This window comes from Eumetopias jubatus, unplaced genomic scaffold (genome assembly GCF_037043125.1).
Source record: "Eumetopias jubatus isolate StellerSeaLion01/CBP00866 unplaced genomic scaffold, mEumJub1_p1.0 scaffold_9, whole genome shotgun sequence".
NCBI lineage: Eukaryota > Metazoa > Chordata > Mammalia > Carnivora > Otariidae > Eumetopias > Eumetopias jubatus.
Window position 1 is genome coordinate 7,314,923 of NW_028274815.1, and position 16,729 is coordinate 7,331,651.

The following is a 16,729-nucleotide window of genomic DNA, read 5'->3' on the forward strand; positions in this document are numbered from 1 at the left end:
AAGCTTTCACAACCTGTAAATGCGGCTGGTGGCCACAGGTAGGGTGAATAAAAGGTTGAAGTATATGGCATTTTATTTGATCTTTTCCTTCAGCAGGTTGGGAGGTGGGTAAGATAAGCCCATTCATATTTGGAGATTTCTCCAAAATTTCTGAGAGACATTTTACCATTGATACTTTTTTTCCCCTAAAATTATCTTATCCTTTGATCGTTGCTTTTTTTGGACTAATTATGGTGGTTTTGAAATAAAATACCCATTTTGACATCTCTCTGACAAAAATGTATTGTGATCTTTTGTTGCCACTGTGTTGGGGGGATTCGGGGTCCTTATGTGAATGAGATGGGTTTTGTTAAAACTTAAGTGACAAATGGTTAGCATTTAGAATTATCAATCTATTACCTGTTGTGACTTCAGAAAGTAGGGAAAATAATTTCTCTGTCATTTTTGTGCTATGAGATTTCTTTTCTTGGAAGTGAGTGTTTACACTCAGGAAAACACTTCTAAGATCACCAGAAATTGAGCTTGGTGCCTAAGTCACCCAGCCAACCATCTGTGTCATCAGTAGGAATTGGGACAGAATGTCTCAGAGCATTAGCCGTGGAGCATTTTGATCTCAGGGAGCCCACTGCCATCGGCCTCAAAGCCAGCATCACTTGTGCCCTGGCTTGAGTAGGTGTGGGGGCCACCAAGTGTCCCTCACAGGAAGTGGCAACTGCCTTCCAGGGAGCTGAGATTTAAGGACATGCTGTGTTGTGCCTGCCTACATAAAATCTGCCTTCTGCAAGCCATCTTTGCAAACTAGTGGAAATCCTGTTCTTGCTGTATTCTTTTTTAAAGATTTTATTTATTTCAGAGGGAGAGAGAGAATGGGAGCAGGGGAAGGGGCAGAGGGACAAGCAGACTCCCAGCTGGGCGCAGAGCTGGACACGGGGCTCAGTCCCAGGACCCTGAAATCATGACCTGAGCTGAAGGCAGACACTTAACAGACTGAGCCACCCAGGCGCCCCATGTTCTTGCTGTATTTTAATGAGAAATGATACCATATGATTTTCCCCTCCTTCCCACACATCTCCCTATTTCTCTGTTTTTAAACAGGCTAACCGGCCTCCTGCAAAGCTCAACCTATTAACCTGCCAAGTGAAGACCAACCCTGAGGAGAAAAAGTGTTTTGACCTTATTTCACGTAAGTTTATTTCTCAGGTGCTAGGCCACAGAGAAATGATTTTCAACTCTCTGCTTGGGCCTCAATCCCATTTCGAAGAATTGATTGTCAAGGAGAAATGCCTTCACATGACATACATGCTTCCTCTTTCCACTCATAACTGTTTGTTTGCCGGTCCCTCCAGTTTAGGAAGTGACGCTGAGGGCTGCCCTGCTCTCCTCATGGGCCCCCATAAACAAGGAGATTATACTAGATCAGCCCCTTGAGCCTAAAATCTGATCCTCAGTTAACTATAAAAAAGGACGATTCTGTGTTGTCAAAGCTTCCATGGTTTGGGTGATGTTAGAAATGCTGCACAACTAACGTGGAAAGGTCTTCAGAGCCCTAGAAACTTTCGTTTTTGAAATTGTTTTGTCTTCCCCACCACAGAGTTTGCTTTTTTGCTTCTGTATGCTTTTCTTTTTTGTGGTGTATACAAAAGAATCACCACAGAACCATCTGTTGTTACGAGTGTCTACTCAGCATCCCTAAGAAAGGAAAGGACTAGTGTGTCTTGAAACAAGATTGGCCTTTGTTGATGGCACATTTCGGTGGCAGGGTTACAGTTTGTGGGGAGGAAGGAGGCCAGATCCCCTTTCAAAGGGGGTCACAAGGGATTTAGGCACAAGAATTGTGTTTATAGAGGAAAAGTCTAGACCATGCATTTTAGGAAGGTGATCTTAGGAAGATGAGCACAGTCTTAATTGCCTCAGTATCCAGAGCATGACGTGGCTACTTTTTAAGATGTCTGCTGGATTATATTACTGAGGGCTAGGAAGTTATTTCTTATATGATTTATTGCTCATAGCAAGCTTAGGAGGTAATTATTACCACCTCCACTTCTCTGGATGATGAGACGGAGGCCCATGGCCGTTCATCCTTGTACCCGGTTGTCCCTGTTGTAATGTGCACCGTACTGAGTCGGAGGAGAGCCTTGAGCAGTGTGATGTGTGTAAAGGGTTTGGGCATTGTTCTGTCCTTCAGATTCTAGACTAATTTGTAATACAAAAATTGACTTTATCCTGCTTCAAACCCTGTGTCCCTACTCAGTCTCGTGAGGGCCACAAATGTGTTTACCCCTCTGTACACTCAGATCCTTCATTCACACGAGACAGTGTGAACGTGCAGGACTGACCGTAGTTTACAATGGGATTGAGGGGCGCCTGCGTGGCTCAGTGGGTTGAGCATCTGACTTGATTTCGGCTCAGGTCCTGATCCCAGGGTCATGAGATCAAGCCTTGTGTCAGGCTCCACACTCAGTGGGGAGTCTGCTCAAGATTCTTTCTCTCCCTCTCTCCCTGTAACCCCTGAGCTCTCTCTCTAAAATAAATAAATAAATCTTAAAAAAAAAATAACATGGGATCGCTCCTGGGGTTACCTGCCTTCAGAGAGCAATAGAGTTTTATGTAAAGGGAGAGACCTTGATGGTATAAGCTGATGTCAGCAAGTGGCTGGGGACCACTTAGAGGCTTTAGGCCATCCTTTTTCTGAAGCAGTAACCCATGATAAGCAGTGTGTCACCCTTCAAGACCTGATGGGCTCTTAGTAGTTAACAGAGCTTGCCCGAGCTGCACGCACACGGGGAGGCAGAGGTGAACACTTCCCTCTGCTTGCCCTGTTCCCTCCAGCACCCCTGTGGGGGCCCCCGTGAGAGGCACAGAGGCATTTACTTCATACTTGTAGACAACCCCAAAGCACTCCCCAATCTACACGTTTTTAACTACTGGTCAGGCACTAAGGAGGGTCAGAAGATGGTAAGTGTGCCTTGCTCCCTACCAAGCGTGAATTATTGCATTCCGTGGACATGTGGGAGGGCGGGCCTGTGTAAATCTGGTTTCGTGTGAACGCTCTGGCAAGCCAACATTTTCCAAGATTCCATCAGTATCTTTGCTCTACTATCTAATGCATAATAAACATCTTCAGGCAAGGGCTGCCTGCCTCTGATACCAAGAAGGGCTTCCTGAATTCGATTTGAGGGACTTTTGTAAATTTGCCAGAGTCCATTGTCATTCTTTGAAAAAAAGCTCTTCTTTCTTCTTCTTCCCACTGTGCTGTAGTGGGTAGAGTGAATCCCAAGCCTATGATATTTTCATCCTAGTTTTCAAAAGGTGTTACTCTCCTAGGAGTAGTTGTGGTGAAAATGCTTTGTTGAAGTGGTGTGTGGGTTTGGTTGTCACAGAGAAGCCTGAAAACCGGCCAGGAGTCCTCCAGGGAGATGCTGCCAAGCGGCGAAGCCTGATTTGTCAAGCATCCCGAGAAGGCTGGGGCTCAGGGTCATGTCTGATCGTGCCTGAGTCGGGACATGAGGCTGTCATCCTCTCTGTTCCTCCCCCACCCGCTGGCCAGGCTACTGAGACACGTAGCACGAAGATGCGTTTGAGCTCTTCGAACATTTGGGTGGTTGGGGAAATAAAAGTCAAGCTGCATGATCATGGGCAGTGAGGAAGATACTTCAGCTGTGGGTGTCTTTGACGCTTGCCCTCCATGGGCCTCGGTGTCCCTCCAGCCAGCCCGCCGGGAGCCGTGCTCAGGACGAGCCTGCTTCCAGGGCTATGAAGACCACTGCTGGAAGACGACGTGTGAGCTCATTCAGAGGGGCCCAGAGGGTTCTGTGCGTCCCCAAGGACAGTCACTGATCTGCTCTCTGCAGAAGTTGGATCTCCTCCCTTTTTTCGTTCTGTTTGGTTTTAAATTTATTTTCCTTTTTGGCTTTGATTTGGACTCACTGTAGACAGAATCTCTGTATATCCTTCACCAGCCCCCTGATGGCTTGTCTGGTAGTATACAGTACGTGTTACCGTACTGTATACTGTACCATGTGTACTCTGTCAAAACCCAGGAATCTGGGGCGCCTGGGTGGCTCAGTCGTTAAGCATCTGCCTTTGGCTCAGGTCATGATCCCGGGGTCCTGGGATCAAGCCCCACCCACATCAGGCTCCCTGCTCCACAGGAAGCGTGCTTCTCCCTCTCCCACTCCCTCTGCTTGTGTTCCCTCTCTCGCTGTGTCTCTCTCTGTCGAATAAAAAATAAAATCTTTAAAAAAAAAACCCGGAAATCAACATTGGTGATGCTGTTCATGAGGAGTCTTACCTGGTTCTGGCATTTCCACTGGCTCTTGGGACTCCCTGCAGGATCCCGTGGTTCGTTTTTTACTTCATCTTCGCCTGCTACCGGCTGTAGCAATGTCAGAGCCTTTCCTGGTCTTCCATGATCTTAATACTTGTTTTGAAGAAGATTGATCAGTTTTTTGGTCACCTGTCCCTCAACTTGGGTTTCTCTGATGCTCTCCCACAATTGGACTGAGATTCTGCACTTTTGGGAGGAATAGCACACATCCTGTCCATGCCCCTCTTCTCTGCTCCGTGCACAGGGGTCAGCAGTCTGGGACAAGCCTTGTAGATGCTGCTGTGTTTGCACACGGCTGTGTGTGAGCCTACAGTCTCACGCCCCATCATCACCTGGCTGTCCCTCCTGCTTCGCCGTGCAATACACAGCGCTCCCACGGCCTGCTAGCCTGCTAGAATGCCTCCTCTTTCTAAGAAGGCCAGAAAACTTCTCAGATACTCATGAGGACAGGCTTTTATTATTCGAAGGGCTGTAACAATTACTTTTGGCGGGGGGGGGGGGGGGGGGGGGGGGGACCAACTTTGTAGCAAGTTAAAAACAAAGCTTTTGAAAAGATGTTGATGGTTTCCATCCCTGAATAGCTTCAGCTTGGGGAAGCTTCATCTCTTTATGAACTGGAATGGAGGGCAGGGCAGCTTTGTGAATTTGGATGATAAAGCCACAATCCCCCAGAGCAAGGGCAAGCAAGGCATGGAAGGACACGAGGGAGGGCTCGGTTCTCTAGAGATGGTTCATTTCCTAGCGGAGAGTTGCTGTTATTCCCAAGGTTAATTATAAACCACTTTCTGCTGGAATCCTGTGCGGATTACCATGCAGGCTCACAACTGACTAATTCCTCTTGCTGTGCAGACGACAGGACGTACCACTTCCAAGCGGAGGATGAGCAGGAATGTCAAATGTAAGTTCCTTGGAGGTGGGCCTTGGGGCCGGGGCCTCACAGCCCTTGGGGCTTTAACACAGCATCTCTGTTATTTTTCTAGATGGATGTCTGTGCTGCAGAACAGCAAAGAAGAAGCTTTAAACAATGCATTTAAGGGGGATGACAATACCGGGGAAAATAACATAGTCCAAGAGCTGACAAAGGAGATCATCTCCGAAGTACAGAGGATGACGGGCAATGACGTGTGTTGCGACTGCGGGGCACCAGGTGACACCCTCCCCCCCAGCTCTGGGATGGTCACATCTCATTCCGATTCACAGACCAGTCACAGATCTTCCTTTTCACTGCAGACGCGGCGGTGCCCGGGTGCTACACAGCTGTGTCCTGGGCTGTGTGCAGGCCGCTGGGGGGCGGAGGGTGGGAAGACGCCTGCCTCCGGGCCCCGCACAGGGCCACACGAAGATGGCCTGATGTAGCTGAAAAGATTAGAAGCTTTTTTGGGAAATGAAAACGGAAGCACAGAAGGCAGGTGAAACCAGGGTTATCTGCTCATTGTATTGGCTGTGCGGCCGTGTAGGGGCGGCTTATCCCGGGATTTACTCCATCCCCCCTTTGTGCTACTTTGTAGAAGTTCTAGCCGCTGTCTAGTCTGTGATGCTGGGAGAGCCACTTTCTTTGTTGGGTATCGGTTTTCCTGTATGGAAGATGAAGGAACTGGCCGAGAATGTTTTCAGGCCCCTCTCAGGTGCATGTTCTGTGAAGTGAGATGTTTATTCTTCATTTTGATGAAACCTCTCAGGGGCTTCATTTTTTTAATCGACATAGAGTATCATTGTAGATTTTAATACCTAGTATTTTAAAAAGCCTAAGGAGTGGATTTCTTCTGACTAAGATGGAATGGTGCTGTGAGGTCCAGGGAGCTTTGGAATAGCTGTTTCTGGACATTTACAAAATGAGAAAGATCATGGGATGGTCAGTTACCGTTTTCCTTCCTCTCATTCTATGACAGTTCTTTTTTTTTTTTTTTTATGACAGTTCTTACAAAAACAACACAGCAAAAATAGAGTGGGCAGTTGAGAATTGCTGGGAGGTTCCTATTGCCCCAAAGGCTGTATATCTGGAGGTAGTTTGAGGAACTCCCTCAGGGTCTCAGACTCATTAAAAATTACCTTCTGGCAGGAGACGAGGAAGGGAGTGGTAAGTAGTGAATCGTGCTTTTTCTTAAGAAAAGATGAGGACAGTGCAGCACTTGGACTTTTACAACGCTCCCATAAAGAAGTCAAAGCTTTGTACATTTCTGTTTGCAAATGCTGCAGGGTGGGTGACGAAACTTGATACAAAGTAGTCGAAACATACTCCTACCTGGCAGAAGGGTAGAAGTGAAAACACAGATGCTCAGAAGTATTTCCTAAGGGATAAAACTTTTTATAATTAAACATTTAAAGAAAGAACTTGACCGTGATCTCATGACCCAGGTTACGCTGTTTCCCTGCTGTGAGTTTCCAAGGGCAGCAGGTGGTTGGAAAGAGAATGGTACTTACGGGCAGTGATAACGTGCTTGAGTAGGCTTTATTTTGAATGCCCCATTTTCAGGCTAGCTTTCATCTGTCAGGCATGTCTTGGGTGTCTGTTGTGTGGCCAGCGCATAGTCGGATGCCGCAGGGGGTAGGTAAGTGCTCTGAGCAGCGCGGTGACGGGGCATCAGCATGGCCTTGGGCCTTGGCACAGGCGGGGGGGCTGTCTGGCCCCACACCCCCTCCAGCAAGGCCCTTCTCCTCTCTGAGCACTGTGTAGACAGCTGACCTCTTCACCTGCTGGCGCTCTTGTATGTGCTAAATGAAGGATTCTATGTCAGTATCTGCAATTTCCAAAGCTCTTAGGATCAGAACTCTTCCTGCTTCCCCCGAAGTGCTGAGCACAGAATATGGCATCAGCACGTAGTAGGTGCTCTCTATCGTTTTACCGTTAGTATTTTGCGAACACAGAGACACGTTTTAAGTCTGTTCCCCATCCAGCACTACTGTGGTAGTTTTTCTCTCCCCTTTGCTGGTCTGACCAAGGTTGGCGATGGGCATGGTGGGTGCTCAGGACGGCCCTCAGAGACCTGTGTCCACTAGAGGGCACTGCGTCCTGTGTGTTTACAACGCCTGTCCCTGGGGAGTTCTTAATGAATGGAAGGGTGGTGAAGACAACTGAGTAAAGAATGGAGGGATGGGAAGGGGATGCAGGGCAAACACGTGCGTGTGTGTGTGTGTGTGTGCGTGTGTGTGTGTTGTGTGTAAATCGGTGCTAATGCAGAGTGAATGGTGAATGAGAGCTCCAGCTTGTGTCAAGGATTGAGAAAACGCTCGTGCTCAAAACTCCACATGCCGTAGCTCTACAGGAAAAATGTTGTGACCCCGGCCCGCTACTTACTGCAAGCTCCAATTTTCCCTGTTCTCTTTGGCAGATCCTACATGGCTTTCCACCAATCTGGGCATCCTGACCTGCATTGAGTGCTCTGGAATCCACCGGGAGCTCGGGGTTCACTATTCGAGGATGCAGTCCCTCACGTTAGATGTTTTAGGAACATCTGAGCTGCTGGTAATTCTCAGATCCTTGATTTTGAAATGGAAATGAATGAGCTGAAAGCTGAGTTTTCATGTTGGCATTCAAATCCATTTTGGTTTCTTGAAATTCCACTGGGCTGATGGTTGTTGATTTTTTCCAGATGAGTTTGGGCAATTAGAACCTCAGTGATGATTCCTCCTCCTCGGCTATTGGTAGTTGAGGGCACTTTTTGTTATAAAACTTGGTTCTTAAACAAATCAAGTGAAGTGAAACGGAAAGGAGGGCTGAGACTGTTGTGAGACGCGGACTAGGACGGTGGCGTAGTCTAGCTCACCCCATTCCTTAACTGCATGCGGAGCGCCGAGCCCCGAGACAGTCGAGGACGCGTTCCCCCGGAGTCCCCCGCAGATTCCTGCCAAGTCTGTGGTCACCACTAAGCTCAAGCCTCCAGTGCTCTTTTCCTCAGCCCCTTACTGTCGCCCTTTGGGGGAGACACCGGTCTTTGCTTTTACTGCCTTTGTTTCTAAGGAAAGCTTTCATTCCTGGTTCAGTGATAACACATAAGCCATGCAGCGCAATCTACATTGATCCTGGGAGGCTGAAGCACTTTCTGTCATAAAACGTCCAGAGTTTTGAGCCTGGCCCCACTGAGGAAAAGGCACATCACACTAGGTGTTTTGAGACCACCTAAAATGGAGCTTTTGTGACTGTTTTCAGAGTCTGTAATTGCTGGCAGGAAGCAGCGTTAGAAACTCTTGGCATTGGGCTGGGCATTGGACAGTGAACATTAAGTGGTTACAGATTGCCGTTGATTGTAATGAAAAGAGCAATAGTCTTGACAGAAAATCAATTATCGTGGTCAATATACCTCTCAAGGGGCTATACACTTTTATTGATGACTGCTATAGAACCAGCGTGTCAGAACTTAGAATGTATTTTGAACTATCTTGTCAAATCCTTCCACCCTTTCCAGAGGATTCCTTTGTGGTCTTGAAAGACAAAGTTGGGAGAAACTAGAGTGAATTCTGGTCTCCTGGTTAGTAACATCCCTGATGACGTCAAGTTTAGAACTAAGCTGGACTCGGCAAGACTCCAGCAGTGTATCCTTGGTTCCACAGTGTGGTTATTGTCAATGTCATGGTGCATTCACCCACGTCTTAGAGCTGCATGTGTCCAGGGGGTGGTATGTTGGGCAGCTGATGGTGGCATAGATTTGAGATTTCCACAGTCTGTTTTCAGAGAAGCACAAATTCTCTGGTAAACTCTGGCAGTTGCTATACTGCCATTGCTGGTTTTCTCAAAACAGTGGGAAGTGTTCAGTGATTTTTGGTGAAATAATAATTGCTTATTTTGTACGAGGCTCTTCACAGAGCACTTGATATGTATTAGCTCATTTGCCCTTCACGACAACCAGTGACCTTGGTATTTATCCCAACTTTACAAAGGAGGAACTGAGGCTTAGAATGTTATAATGTGCCGAAGGTTATATAGTTATTGAAGTGCCAGATTCGGGGCGGGACCCTTTCATCTGATCCCAGAGCTCAGACTTAACCTCTGAGGAGCCCGGGACGTAAACTGGCCTTTGTGGGGGCCACCTCTGAGGAGCCCCGGACGTAAACTGGCCTTTGTGGGGGCGAGTCTTAACCGCGTGCTGAGCATGTAAGCATCACTGCCGTCCCTCCCCATCCCCGTCCCCAGCAAATGTTGAACAGCCTCTCCACGTGATGTCAATACTCCCTCCATGACCTTTTTGTCAAATCTGTGCCGTCATGAGTAACCAGTGTGAGTTACCGACTATGCGGTGGGAAAGAGGTGCTTGGTAACACACCCTCATACGGGGAGTTCTTCTCACAAACAGTGGTCTTCAATGACTTCAGAAACAGAGTAGTAAAATGATTTAGAAGTGATGAGTTTTGACTGTTATTTTGTTTTTAATATAATTTATGTAACTGTGAGTTTATATAATGTAGTTTTACTAATGGCAATCATGAGCTGGTAGGAGCCTGAGCCCCGCACATCTGTTACACCTGCTTAAATGTGTCTCAAAACCTCAACTGATGGTCTTCATGAGACTCTTGCCCGCTAAACAGGAAAAGGCCAAGGAAGGTGGAAGGGAAGATGTTTACATCTCAGTGAAACGATGAGGTGGCTTCTGATACTGGGTTCGAATCTTGGTCTCTCTCTCTCAGGGCCTCTGTCAGCAGATGTTCACAGGAGTCTGGCCAGCTGTTAGCCCTGATGGAGCCGTCAGGCAGAGCCTGCTTATTTAATATCTGCAGGTATTTCTAGAACCTGACCTCTGCCGTAGTTCCAGACTGTCCCTCATGGTTACAGAAAAACAGTGGGATGGGGCGCCTGGGTGGCTCAGTCGGTTAAGTATCTGCCCTCGGCTCAGGTCGTGATCCCAGGGTCCAGGATCAAACCCCACATTGGGCTCCTGCTCAGTGGGGAGTCTGCTTCTCCCTCTCCCTTTGCCACTCCCCCTGCTTGTGCTTAATCTCTCTCTCTTTCTGTCAAATAAATAAAGAAAACCTTAAAAAAAGAAAAAAGAAAAACAGAGGGAAAAGGGCCCCAAATCTTGTGAGGTTCACTCCCACCCTCCGCTTGTCCCTCAACTCTGCCTGTGTGGTTGCTCACTGGAGGTGGGCGTCTCCCCAACCCCTCCCACTGTGTACCAGGACGGTGGGCCCGACATCCTGTCCTGAACCCTTACTGCGCAGCTGTGAAGTCAAGCGCTGCATGGACAGTGTGTGTTGGTTTAGGATTCATTTATAAAACATGAGTTCAAGCCCTTTTTTAGAAGATTTTATTTATATATTTTTTAAAGATTTATCTTAGAGAGAGAGAGAGAGAGCTTAAATGGTGGGGAGGGGCAGAGGGAGAGAGAGAATATTTTTTTTTTTTAAAGATTTATTTACTTGAGAGAACGAGAATGAGAGAGAGAGAGAGCATGCACATGAGAGGGGGGAGGGTCAGAGGGAGAATCAGACTCCCCGCTGAGCAGGGAGCCCGATGCGGGGCTCGATCCCGGGACTCCAGGATCATGACCTGAGCCGAAGGCAGTCGCTTAACCAACTGAGCCACCTAGGCGCCCCGGGAGAGGGAGAATCTTAGGCAGACTTCCAACATGGAGCCCAGGACCTTGAGATCACAACCTCAGCCGAAATCAAAAGTTGGACACTTCACCGATGGAACCAGCCAGGTGCCCCTATGAATTCAAGCCTTTGTAAAGTATCCAGGTTCTTGTGTTCTGTGTAGACAGGTGGATGCTTGTACAGAGGATCTCTTGAAGGCTTGACACATAGATGTCTCTGTGTGTGTGTTTAGAATTATGTCTGGCACATCATAAGCACTGTGAAGGATTAGCTCTCCTTATTTTCCAAGATGACTTTAAATCCTTTCGGAAAAATGATCCACATTTCCTTGTATGTGAATCCACAGGGAGATTCCACTCTGGTTGTCTGCTCCATGCATGAACCTTGAGGATGCGCAGAGCGGTGACCTCAGGGTGTGTGGTTGAGTTTTTCATCCTGGTATGTGTTTTTGTGCAGCAAACGTTGATTAAACTTCTTTGCACCCTATTAAGAGGGTGAACTGGAAAGTAATTTTCCAGCGTCTTCGTGGGTACATCCTGGGCAAAATTGCTTTACAGGCTCAGTGATTCTCTGTCCTTGAGGTGAATCAGTCCTAGAGCCCATATCTCAGGGAGGTGTGCTGTGATGAGCGGGGATTTTCATTCTCTGGCTGGCATGGTGCTCCTAAACAGACGCTCGCCACGTAGAACGTTGCTCCTGTTCTCCCATATGGCCTCACCATATTCTTCATGATAAAAATCTTTTTGCTTAATTCCGTAAATTATTTTCTGGTCTCAGGTTTACCCACAGTTCCCTTGGATGGTATGCTGTGGCAATTTCACCATTTCCTTTTTTATTTATTTTGGGTTCAAAGCATGCTTGGTTTCCATATTAACTGAGTGGATTTCACCGGCATCCGTGAAGGTGGTTGATTAGTAGTCATCTTTTCTTCCCTGCACCTGCTTTTAGAATCATGTCTTATTCAGCAGAGAAAAACTGGGTGTGTGAAGGTACTAATTAGTTCTAGGAAGTCATGTCATTTGAACTGGTACTCTAGCACACACTGCTCAGTATCCTTAGATATTAAAGCAAACCTGTTTCCAGAAATCCTTCTGATAAACATAGATTTGGGGAGGGTAAATTTTCTCCCTAACATAGGTCATCATTTCAGCGTTGATTTTCAGTTCATATGTAAAACGGTACCACTGGTACTAAGGTCCTTGTATCATATGATCCATTTGACATCATATGACCTTTAAAATTAATAAAGGAAAATTTGGTATTATGAAATTGAAATGGGGTCAGTAATTTTAAAATCTGTTCCATCAAATTGAAGAGCAGGGTCAGGAAGCTTAGGAGCACATATTGCTGACTCAGGCCTATGCTCCCTGACTTTGTCCTGCCTCCCTTGTCAGGAGGTTGTTAACAAGCTGTCCAGTGTAGAGGTGGCCCGTTGACAGCAAGGTCTGAAGGAGAGCATGTGGAGAGGGAGGCCCGCAGAGACTGACAGCTACCTTACAGCTGGAAGCGCTTTTTCACCTGGCACTGAATGAAAGCCACTCCTTTTTTGGAGGTCAAAATTGTGAGCTCACAGCATTTCTTGGCTCTGCCTGCTGGGGTCCAGTGCCCTCACTTCCCTGGCCCTTTACCCATTTGAACATTAACGGTGTGTCATGCCCTATGGCCTTCCTTACTGCTGGGATGGGAGCGGCCCAAAAGTCTGCTTTGTTACTGAGAGAAGCCAAATTAGTTGACCAGGTTCACATGTGAGGTAACAACAGCCCCCAGGCTCCAGACAGGAGGAGCCCACCGCCCCCAGTGTGGCATTCTCTGGGTACAACTGGGCTGAGGCCCTCTCTCAGGGAAGTTCTTTCTCTCATTTGTCCATTCCTCCCGTTGAGGGGCATAAAAACAGGGAAGAATGTCAGAAGAGTAGATCTCTCTCCACCTGGAAACATGAAAACGGGCAGGAGGTTTTCCACATCCTCACTCCAAACTGTAAACACAGTTTCCAGATAACATCTAAGGCCTCTCTCTGGCTCCATGGACCCTGCAAAGGTAGGTGCTACAGATCTGCAGGAATGTGGGACTCCCAAGTCCCCGTGCTCAGGTGCTTCCATGCAGTGAGGGGGAGGCATGCAGGGTTCCCCGCAAGGCACGTGGGGTAAAGCGGGCGTCTTGACCAGGCATCTGCCCTGCTGATGTACACCTGCCATCTCCATACTCATTGTGCTCAGCACAGACTTCTTTCCCAGCCCTCAGCACCGGGCATCTCTTTCTGTCAACATCCCTCTCGTTAGACTGAGCCCTCTCCAAGCACGGTTGTGTCTCATGCTCAGCGTCCAGCATGCCCAAGGACTCAGTGTGCGTTTGCGGACTGAGTAGGGGCTGGCATTTGCTTTGCTGAGTGATGTGGCACTTCAGACCCTCCTAGATCTGATCTGGCCCCGTGTCTGCTCGGCGTCACCCTCAGAGTCCTCAGGGAGTGTTGGGGGTTGCTTCCCACCAGGCTTCCTGCCTCCTTGGCTCCTGCCCACATGGCCTGCTGGGACCCACATTTTCTTGACATGACCCTGCAGCCTCCATCTGCAAATGCTTTGCTTTTGTTGATGATTCTAAAGGAGTTCTCTGCATGCTGAAATATTCGCTGGAACTTGGCAAAACTGTGAGGTGGCACATTTCTCTGCATTGGACGAGTGTGACGCATGGATATGGTGGCTCCCTGGACCAGCTGTCCCCTGGTAAACCAGCCAAGTCCAAGCAGAAGGGAGGCAGCTTTCTGATTCCCAGGGAATTCTCCTCCTCACGCCCCCTCCCATCTGCCTACCACAGACTCGGAGGCATGTGGGCCCCTCACGCACAGAGGGGTGCTGTGGCTTTTCTGTCACTCACCTTCTGAAAACGACGGTGCTTGGCGAGGGGACGGTGTCCAGATTATAGTGAAAGATGGGGTTGTGAGAGCATGGCTGGCTCTAAACAGGGGTCTGATCCTGAGGTTCAGTCCTGGATCTGTCACTGACGATCCGAGAAATCCGTTGCAGGCGTTGACTCCTTGGTACGTCGGTGCTGTCAACTGACATGGTTGACCATCAGCCTCATTCTTGGGGAAACAGCGGCGAGGCCCTGGGGTTTTGTCACCTGACAATGGTTTGAGGCCACCAGGCCAGGACTAGGGACCCAGGTGGGGTCGGTTAGTGCTTGGTGCTTCGGGCCATCTAGGATGCCTTGTTCATTTACCAAGGACGGTAAAATTAGGAAAGCTCATCACGAAGTTACAAGCTGACACATGTCCGCTGTCCTTCGGCCTCCCTCACAATCCCATTTCATTGTGTCACGTTACTTGCCACCAGAAGGTTCGACCTCATCTAACTCAGATCCCTTTGGCCGCCCCTTCCAGTCTGCTCCCCCAAAGAGAGAAGGGGCTGCTCAAGCAGCAGCCTTACCTCCCAGAACCTCTCTGGTTACCCTGTGTCCACGTCACTCCTCGAGAGTAGAAGTAGCAGGGTCCCCCTCCAGCTCCCCATTGTGCCGTTTTCAACATGGAAGTTAAAATATCCCTTCTCTCCAAAGCCCTGTGTTAGGTGCTCCCACTCGGTTTTGTTTCATTAAACATGGAAGAAGCTAATCTCTGTCAGGTGCTGGGCTGGATGCTGGGACATGATGATTAAACCCCTGCTTTTAAGTAGCTCCTGGTCACTCAGAGTTTGTGCATCCGTTCCGGAGATGCCAGTCACCATACTGTCAGGGTAGCTGGTCTAAGACAAGCTCTGATATTTATCTTCCTGTCTGCTGCATCGAGCGTAGTGTCAAGGATTCAATAAGCATTAACTAAAATGTGTTCAATTAATTTTTGACAAATAAGAAGGTTGATTGTTGAGTGGGGACCTTACATTTGGAACAAGTACATTTTTAGTGCTTCAGTTTATAGAATTCTTTCACCTAAATTGTCCCAATTTATCATTATTACAACCCTGCAAGGCAGGTGTCATCCCCATTTTACTGATGAAAAATTGAAACTCAGGGAAACTGACTTGTGTGTGGTCACAAAACCAGAAAATTGAACCATGACTTAATCCCAAGTCTTGGCTTCCTGGCCCAGCACCCCCTCCACTGTATCAGAGCCGCCTCCTCGCTGGCGTAAATAGATCTTATTAGATCCATTTCACTTGGAGCGTGAGTTTTGGGGGGCGTGGGTAAGGAGGAAAACTGACATTGGACCAGGGTACTCCTTCTTCGTGTCCATCTAGGTGCTCTATCCAGGGGACATTTTATGAGAACATTTCTCTGTAATAGACGTACTGCTTCTTATCTCTGGTTTTATGGGTACCTTTGGGGTTTGAGTTTTGTCCATCTTTATTAATGGCAAGCCACTTTATTGCTCTATTTCTTAGTGGCCATTAAATAAATCATCAAATGCATGAGTAGTGTGTAGCAGTGGAATGGATTAATAATTGAGTACCCTGAAATAGACTTCTGTTTTTGCAGCTTGCCAAGAATATTGGGAATGCAGGCTTTAATGAGATTATGGAGTGTTGCCTTCCAGCTGAAGACTCGGTCAAACCCAACCCGGGCAGTGACATGTAAGTATGAAACTGGCTGTTCTCGTTTTCCGAGCAAAGGTTGGCCTTGTACCTGAGCCCCGAGAGACAGGAGAATAACAAGCTTGGGGTCTCTCAGTGGGTGCTTCTTTAGGGAATAAATCAGCGTGGGTGTTTTTGCGTAAGTCCCCTTTTTGGGTATCCAAATAAAAATTTGGCGTGGCTGGCTTTCTTAGGAAGAAACCATAGGAAGGCAGCTGTGGCCGATGCTCTCTGTCTGGGAAGGAGGACAGCAAGTGTCGCCCTTGCTGGTGGCGTGTGGGTACCCCCTGGCCTTCTGCCTCGGGGGAGTTCTCTCTCCCCTTCTCTCCGGATAAATTCTCAGCCACGGGGGGGGTTAGTTGTCACAGATACATGACTACGTACTTTCTTTCCCAGGGTCCTTGCAAATGTGGAGTGTGTTTTCTTCAACAAGAGTTTTTTTGGTTTTGTTTTACTGTTGACACAAAACCTGACTGAGAAGCTTTTGTGCCTCATGGTGCACCTGCGGGCCTGATGAGGCAGAGCTTATAGCAGGAGATTTTCCTGCCAGTCTTATCAAACAAAGCATAAATCACTCAGATCACACTGGCCGTTGAGGGGGAGAGGTGGATGGAAGGGCAGCAGGTCGGGGCAGTGGCTGGCCCGTCTGCTCCAGGCGGCTGGGGGCTGGTTACTGCTCTGTTGCGATGCAGAGTGGGGCAGACGGAAGGAAGGAAGGTGTCTGCAGGGCAGTAAAGACACAGCACCTGCATTTGAGTGGTGAGTCTGGATCCAAGTGTTCCAGCAGGAGAGGAGGAAATGAGAAAAATGTGATAAGAGAGAGTAGAAAAATTTATTTACAGAGACAGCATTGCCTTTGGAAGAAGCTTGGGAGGGAATTGATGGCACAGGTCCTCCTGAAGGACATTAGGTGAGGGCAGTGAACTGTGCTTGAAGAGAGCTTTTACCCATGGAGGCCGTGTATAGGCCTGTAGCGAAAGCTGAGAACTGCGGTGTTTGTAGCCCGTCTGTCGGGATGTGTCTTTGGGAAGCTGAGATTGTAGGGTCTGTGTTCTTTTGCATTGAGGTGAGGTAACTTCATGTAGTAAGATAGCCTAGACATCTAAGGGCACGAACCCAGCCCGTGGCCATCAGGTATCAGGTATCTGAGAGGAGCATTTGGTTGGTGTTGGATTAGAGTTGATTCATGTCGGAGTCCTATAGCAAATGTTTGTGCTGTGGCAGTTCTGTGAGACTGGACACGAGGCACGAGGCTGTTGTCCTCTCTGGATGAAGATCTGAGTTCCAAATCTGTATTCTTACCTAGACTTGGATGGAA

General features: G+C 48.0%; 1 protein-coding gene across 1 annotated transcript in view; it reads left to right on the forward strand.

The window, feature by feature from the left end:
• ASAP2 (ArfGAP with SH3 domain, ankyrin repeat and PH domain 2) overlaps positions 1–16,729 on the forward strand; it is a 168,339-nt gene that overhangs the window by 125,797 nt on the left and 25,813 nt on the right. Inside the window, exons 12-16 of the mRNA XM_088026308.1 lie at positions 1,096–1,183; positions 5,177–5,225; positions 5,308–5,474; positions 7,657–7,790; positions 15,317–15,411. Coding sequence (XP_087882434.1) covers positions 1,096–1,183; positions 5,177–5,225; positions 5,308–5,474; positions 7,657–7,790; positions 15,317–15,411 — 533 coding nt within the window. The remainder of the gene's footprint in view (positions 1–1,095; positions 1,184–5,176; positions 5,226–5,307; positions 5,475–7,656; positions 7,791–15,316; positions 15,412–16,729) is intronic.